This window comes from Mus pahari, chromosome 22 (genome assembly GCF_900095145.1).
Source record: "Mus pahari chromosome 22, PAHARI_EIJ_v1.1, whole genome shotgun sequence".
Lineage (NCBI taxonomy): Eukaryota > Metazoa > Chordata > Mammalia > Rodentia > Muridae > Mus > Mus pahari.
The window spans coordinates 7,215,570-7,223,565 of record NC_034611.1 but is presented as its reverse complement, the minus strand read 5'-3'; the positions used below and the strand labels follow the sequence as shown (position 1 = coordinate 7,223,565).

Sequence of the window (7,996 nt, the reverse complement as noted above, 5' to 3'; positions counted from 1 at the left end):
ATCAGCCATCATTGGGAAGAGAGGCCCCTTGGTCTTGTAAACTTTATATGACCCAGCACAGGGGAAGGCCAGGGCCAAGTAGTGGGAGTGGGTGGGTATGAGAGCAGGGGAGGGGGGGTATAGGGAACTTTGGGGAATGCATTTGAAATGTAAATAAAGAAAATAATAATAAATAAATTAATTTAAAAAAATGGTGAACTGGGGGTGGGGGTGGGGGGGGTGGAGAGGTGTGGGAATAGAATATTCTACTAGTCAGGAGTAAGTAAAATCTGTAAAAAAAATCTCAGCGAGTACAACACTCAAAATGAAATTGTCAAGGCAGTCAACTAAATGTGGAACAGGAGAAGAGAAGAGAGGTAAAGACAGTGGCCTTTACATCGAGTTAGCAAAACAAAAAGCACTGGCCCTGACACTCCCAGTCATCTTAGCATTCAGAAAAGCACCACCTTTTCCCATCTCACTTCTCACTGCCTTCAGCCATCATGTATCAAGTGAGGACAGAAAAAATAGGATATGGAGATGCTATAATCTAGGCAAAATGAAATCAAATCAGAATACACTTGCTTAAGTGTAATGGTTTAATTAATATGTTTAATGCTTTTAACTTCTGAGTCATCTCTTCAGTGCTCTCTAACCAATTTAATTTCTAAATCCCTGCTGAAATGAACTGCTAAATGAACAAGCTAATATTTAAACACTCCTAACACATGTAAATTACTTAGTTTTTAATCATTCACCATTTTAAGAGTTCTATATGGATTATTTTTTATTTTAAATTAAGCAAAAAGCAAGCAAACAAAATAAAAAGACCCTTAAGCACATACCTCCCTGTTTTTTAAAATTTGAGACAGAAAGGTTCCAGGTCAGTTTGAGAAAAACAGGGAACCCTGTCTTAAACAAAAACCCAGAAAACCAGAAGAAACTAGGTACTTACTCTGTTTAGTTGACTTTGTAGGGATTGTTAGTTCTTTTGTTTCTTTCATTGATATTTTTTTCCCAGCTATTTCATTATAAATGGCTGATAGATACTCTTCAGGGAGATCTTTACTGTCATTGATACCACGATTCATTTTAATGTACTGTTCTTTCGTCATCTTGTTTTTAACCTAGATACGAAAAACCATTATCACTCTTAAAAATTAACATAAAAATTTCACTCATTTTTAAGAATTGGAATATCCTTTTAAGAGACTTTATGTGTATCCTGAAGTCTAAAAATGAAAAATATGAAGTAACTATTAAGTGTCTGCATCTGGATAAGAGCTTGCTTGGGAATAAACATTGATTTTAGCCACTCAAGACATACTGCATTCTACTACCATGGAAGGATTCTGGAAGCAATGTAAAATAATTCTACTTTTCTTCTCTTGAAATTTTGTACAGAACACAGTAGTCTTGAATTTTATTCCCCTATGTTTAAATTAAGCTGTTCATACTCTGGGGTATTAACTACATAGAGGCTAGTTGTGAGTATAAAAACATATAAATATACTGAGATTTAAATAAAAAAAATCAATGATTTGTTCTATATATGGAAGGGAACTTAACCATAAATATTGAGGTAAATAAGCACCAAAAAGAATGTGGTATAGATCATCCATATTTGATCTTTATAAACCATTAATAATGAGAAACTGGTTTTTAAGGAGTTCTTTTAAATTCACCTATAGCCTTAAAAAATAATGTCATTTGTTTAAAATCTATATGTTTCTTAACTACAAATCACTTGGGACAAAGACTATGAGTTTAATTTCTAATAGGATACGTGACTTCACAGAACTCAAAAACTATTCTACAGATGCAGGCTGAGTATCAACACAGTATCTAGTTTGCTGTGGAGACATCTGTGAGTCAGTAATTGACACCATTAGACCAAGACCCCAAATATAGTTCATGGACAAGAGCTTTTGTCCTGAAGATGAGATGGTTTTCAAGATGATGTACCTTAAATGTGTATATTCAGAATGTTTCAGAAACTGATTTTATTATTTTTTAATTATGTGTGCATGCTTGTGCCCTAATTGCGGGTATGTGTATGAGTGCAGGTGCCCATGGAGGCCAGAAAAGGGCATTAAATGCCCTGGAACTGGAGCTACAGGTAGTTACAGTATGCTGCCTGACAGAGAGAGGCTCTTGGAATCAGCTACAAGAGCAGCATGCTCTCTTACCCTCTGAGTCATTATGTCTCCACACTCTGTTTAGAAATTAAATTTTAATTTTTGAGGACTAATGAAAAAAATGAGAAAAATTAAAAAATATACATTTTAATACATTTATAGCTACATACAAAAAGGCATGACTTTATATAATGTTGCTTGTTTCTAAAACCAAATAAGCCAAATGTTTTTAAAGGAAAAAAATCCTGTAATAACAAGTGTATGTAACTTCAGGTTATTATTTTATAGTTCAGACTTAAAAAAAAAAAATTAGTTGAGAAACCAAACGCAAACTCTGAAGGAAAGATAGCTAAATGCACAGGTGCGGGATGCTTTACAAAAACAAGGGGGCAGGGGGAGACATGAAGACAGATAATCAAAACCTGAAGGTGAGCTGTTCTGACAATAATACTAAGAAACTACCAAAAGCAAATTTAAATTATTAAAGCCTTCTTAAAATCCTACACTAAATCAATTAAGTTCATTCAACTATGGAATTTAAGGTAGGTATAACTTCATATATAATGCTTCCACATTATGTTGTATACTTTCCATATCAATCTCACCTTGAATATTTCAAAACACACAAAAAATAATTCTTCGACAGCAAAGTTTCATCCACAGCAAACTGCAAGTGAATTAACTGTCCCATTAAAACCATTTAGCACATAATTCAACATATATTCAAGACTGATAAATATCTAAAAAATCTTGTTTTTTTCCTCACTAGGTCTCATTTTGTAGCCCTGCCTGGGTTATATGGAACAGGCTGGCTTTGAACTTATGAGATTAACCTGCCTCTGATTCCTGAATGCTGGGATGGAAGATGTGTAACATCACACTCAGTTAATAGCCAAGAAATTCTTATAAATAACATATAGAAACAATTTTACTGAATAATACACCAAAATGTATTTTTTAGAAGTCAAGCAAAAAGAACCCCAAACTTCAAGTGCAACACTTTAAAGTGGGCATCAGAAATCAGGTGACAGTTCTTCACTAATACTAAGGAGCCGTAAGTGTTAAGCCTACACTGGTTGGGACTCCCTACATATCTGTGGTTGAAATGTTTGTTCAGGGTTCAGTTGGGAGGCAGTTTATGCTTAGAGTGTCTCTTAGTGACACATACTGAGAGAAAGAAGAAATGAAATATAACTGAGATGTACAACACTACCTGGAATGTGCAAGAGTCCACACAAAAGGCTGACCTCAGTAACTGTGAGGAATGGCACAATTCTAATCTATGCTAACGATATAATCTCTAATACTATTACCACTGCTGTACAAACTTTAAATGTCTTTTTAAAAAGACAGATTATATATAGTATTTTCCATGTAAAGAATATTCAGAAGACCTAATTTTAGGTTAAAATTTGTTTTGAGCTCTGTACAACTGTCAATCATGAGACTAACAAATATTTTACAAATACTTAAAAGTCTCACTAGAATTAATACCAAATGGATATAATTTTAATTCTGGTAATTGATTAAGTCACATAAATTTAAATTTTAGCTAGTACTTTACAGACTCAAAAGACTGTATTTAATTTTCCTACTTACTGTAAAACTTGATGTAGAAGAAAACATACCTGTGGACTGTGAAGGTCTGTGGTCAACATGATAATTGAATAGGCCAAAACATAAGCAGTATCTGCACTAGCAAAAAGGGTTTGTCTGAAAAAATAAATGTATGGCATTGTAAGCATTGTAAGCTTCATAAAAATGTCATTTCAAACAATATTTTTAATATTCTCCTCAGGATTAACATTCTGTCATGTAGTACAATTATAGGTGAGTGTGTTACCATTTCCAAATAGTAGATAATATAAGCTGTTAAGGAAACGGGTGAATTCTGACTATCATGGACATAACTGACAGTCAAAAAGTACTTGAGTCAGGCTGGAGAGATGGCTCAGCGGTTAAGAGCACTGACTGCTCTTCCGGAGGTCCTGAGTTCAAATCCCAGCAACCACATGGTGGCTCACAACCATCTCATAAGGAGATCCGATGCCCTCTTCTGGGGTGTCTTAAGACAGTTATAGTGTATTTACATATAATAAATAAATCTTTCTTTAAAAAAAAAAAAAGTACTCGAGTCTCACTAACCCTTGGTTGCACTCGAGGTATCTTGCAGCAAATTTTTCCATTAATCGATCAATTTTCTGAGCTTCTCCTGGAAGCCGGAATCCTTCCAGAAACAGACGAAGAGCTGAAACAAAGTCTTTTCCTGAAAAGTCATGTTGGTCTACATATGCATACATGACTTCTTTATTGAATTTATCATTATCTCCCAGGAACTCACCCACTTGAGTCTAATGTAAAAACAAAGGATAGAAATTAATGTTCAATGGCATGTTCCATTTGCAACGTAACTCTTTACAAATCAGAAAATCCTAAGAACTATAAGCTTTGACCTAATGTTACACAAACTCCAGTTTGAAGCTACAAGTTAACTGTTTTAAATATACATATAAACTATAGAAAGGGTTAGAATGTAATGAAACAGTTTTCTTACAGAGTCTAATCTTTCTTCTTGATGTAAGAACTGAGCTATATCTTCAGGTGTGGTGCCAAGCATCCCTTGTTCTTGGAGGTACTGTATTCCTCTCTTTGGTTTCTTATTAAATCTAGATGAAGTTAATAGAAAAAAAGAGAAAAATACTCATACTCCCTGGGAAGATTTTGCAGTACAGTAAATTACTTTCTTAATAGCATATAGAAAACATGAACCAACATGTGCATATACAAAATTATTACATGGCCCAAGGTTTTGTTTTATTTCCTTAGAGAAGAATCTCAAATGGAAGTATATCATTTTACAGGCATTTTCTACTGCATGTTGAGCTTTCCAGCTCCTACCCACAGTGGTCAGCTAGAGGATCAGTGACAACGCTGGAGAAGAGAAGATGTAAGAAAGGATGTGAGTACTATTAGTACTTTGGTACGGTTACCTAAACAGATTAGTCTAGCACATAAAGCTTTGCTCAGTACAGTTCCAATTTACCCCTTTCTCTCATCTATTTCTATAGATCCTGCTGAATTCCCTAAACCTAATATGCTTGGAGACTTCTGAACGCCTTGTTCAGCATCTTCTCACAGGGGAACACTCTCCTCATGCTCTAAGAGCCAATTCAAATGTTATTTGTTCACTTAAACATCATCTACTTCCTACTTTTTTTCTATTTTGGTGTCTCATCACCAGTTTCCTGGACAACTGGCATAGTTCTTAAATGGTATCCACATCTCATTTTGCCCGTATTCTAATCCACCTTTCAGGTTGCTAGCAAAGCCATCTTTCCAGAAATGTTACAATGCCCTTTCTCTGCTATTAGTTCTAGGGGATCTGCCACCACCTCCTGGCTTCTGTGAGCACCAAAAATGTATGTGGTACATAAACATACATGTAGACAAAACACACTCATATACATCAAATCATTAAGGGGGCTCCACCTATGCAGTTATGTGAAAGTCATCATCAATACTAGGTAGACTTTCCAGGGAGACTGCTCTTAGTACACTCCTGCCAGTAAATCTATGCACTGTGAGTCTTACAAATGTATTGGTCCTCCAGAGTGAGCTTTGGCAAAACCAGGGCTTTGGCTTGCCATTTGACCTTTACAAAGAAGGGATAGACATTGTTTAACCACAACCCTCAAGGCCCAAATTCTCATAAGAGATGGTATGTTTACTTGTGTTATGTCATATGGTATCAAAAATCAGTAAGATGTTGACTAGTATAAGAGCTTTTGCATAAAATTAAAATAGCAAGATTTTTTTCCAAATGGAAAAAAGGCTTGTAAAGGTTATATAAATTATGAGGGTCTTAATCGATTATTTAAAGCATGTAAAGAATGAGATATAGGACAAGACACTGCCTTATTTCAGCACAGCAGTGTCTATTCACAGCTGAGAAAAATGAGCCATCTATTGAGACCAAACTTGGGGTGGGATGGGGGGCGGCGGTATTGTATTTACAAACTATGGACCTCTATTTCTAGAAGAGTACTTCTCATAGCAATAATGTGTCCTTTTGTACCTTCACAACCCATGTTAAAGGGACTTCCAAAAAGCCTGCTGTCAAACTCACAGGTTTTGGAAATTATTCAAGATATCCAAGTGGTATTCCTGGGACATTGCTGGACAAGACTATTAAAAAAAAAAAAAAAAAAGATCCAATGGTATTATACATCTCTTTTAGATGTCAATTAGATGCTGATGTCTGGTTGTGACTTTAACAAATAGAACCTGGACTTCACTCAGGTTTGGTCCGTACTGTTCACCTCCACTGGACATTGCAGCTGGTACATAGTCAGAGGCATCTGCTGCTCCTAAGACACTGCTAGTAGACAGTTACCTTAACAATTTACTTCTTCTCATCTCAACCTTCTACCTGTTCAGTTGTTTTGCAGGAGTCTGATAATAAACAACTGCCCACACAGTTACTTTTATCTAGCAAAACAAGCATCTATCCATCTAAATACAGAGAGGACCATTTCTCTGACTGTATCACTCACTCTCCAGGGCTCTTCTGGGGCAAAAGTTCTGATACGGTCCAACCAACTGAGCAATCATGTTTCACCTTACAAAATAGGTTAATTAATCATGGTATTAAAGAATTTTTCTCACAGACATTGTTCATGTTCCCCATGAGGCTGTGATAGAAGAGACCTAATGGCCAACTTCTGTTTCAGCCCTTCTAGTGCTGGGTTTACCCACCAGGCTTAGTTTTTTAAAAATAAATCTTTCTTTTCTCTTTTCTTCCTTTCTTCCTTCCTCCCTCCCTCCCTTCCTTCCTTCCTCCCCCTATTCCTTCCTTTCTCTCACTAGATATATCATCTATCTGATCTATCTCCTAGTGGGTTCTGGTGAATTGAACTCAAGTCCTCATGCATGCAACGCAGGCACTTTACTGACTTAACACTACACCAGAGAGCTAACTGTAGGACTGCAATCTCTGAAACTCCACACACAGAAGCCATCTAGGAAAGTCTGTGACAAGCGACTGAGTTTCCCGGAGAAGGCCCACTGTTTTGCATGCCTGCGATAGGTGCACTCTGGAGAGAGCGGGCCCTGAAACTTTGTCCCAGGATTGCATCTCACAGCTGATATCCTGTCCTGCCATGATTACATAGCCTAACGATTCCTGGGCATAAGCTCACCCTATTGTGCAAATTTCCTGCAGATTAACAAGAAGATGGACTTTTCATGAATTGATGCTGTTTAGATGAATTACTTTATAGGATTTCTGATTTGATTCAAATAACTTAAGAACAAAGTTTAAGTAGATAGTTTTAGTTGTTTTGCCGGAAAGATGTAATAGTTAGGATCAAGAACAGAATGTGCTCCCTCCTCACAGAATACTAAGTAAAGACTACATAATAAAAAATACAATAGGGTAGATTTGTGATCAAGGAAAAAAAAAAGATTCATCTAGGTCACGTCCAAGGATGAGGCCACAGGTATGCATCATGATAAATAAAGCAAGGACATGTGAAACTATTGCTTTGAACTTATAAAGACTTTACAGAATGAAAAACTGCTTTGAAATTATTATCAAATCCTCCTGTAACTCCCCTTTTGTGTAACACTTATCTGTGATGTAAATTTATAAAGAACTTTTTTCTAAGAAGGTATAAAAAAGATGAAAGAGAAAGTGTGGCTTTTGGGCTCTGCTCCATCCACAATGTACGTGTCATGCATGTGCTGTTGATAAATAGAAGATGTCCAGTTTTGGAATGTTTTATTTGCATCTTATTTCATAAATCATGTGACAAAAATGTGAAATTAAAAAATTCCAGTTTTAGCCGGGCGTGGTGGCGCATGCCTTTAATCCCAGCACT

General features: G+C 36.1%; 1 protein-coding gene across 2 annotated transcripts in view; it reads right to left on the bottom strand.

The window, feature by feature from the left end:
* The window catches only part of Arfgef1 (ADP ribosylation factor guanine nucleotide exchange factor 1), a 95,320-nt gene that overhangs the window by 42,452 nt on the left and 44,872 nt on the right, over positions 1-7,996 (bottom strand). For both annotated transcript variants that reach the window (XM_021222418.2, XM_029533233.1), the window contains 4 exons: positions 4,672-4,783; positions 4,263-4,468; positions 3,746-3,830; positions 935-1,106 (listed from right to left, as the gene is read on the bottom strand). In XM_021222418.2, the coding sequence (XP_021078077.1) occupies positions 935-1,106; positions 3,746-3,830; positions 4,263-4,468; positions 4,672-4,783 (575 nt within the window). The remainder of the gene's footprint in view (positions 1-934; positions 1,107-3,745; positions 3,831-4,262; positions 4,469-4,671; positions 4,784-7,996) is intronic.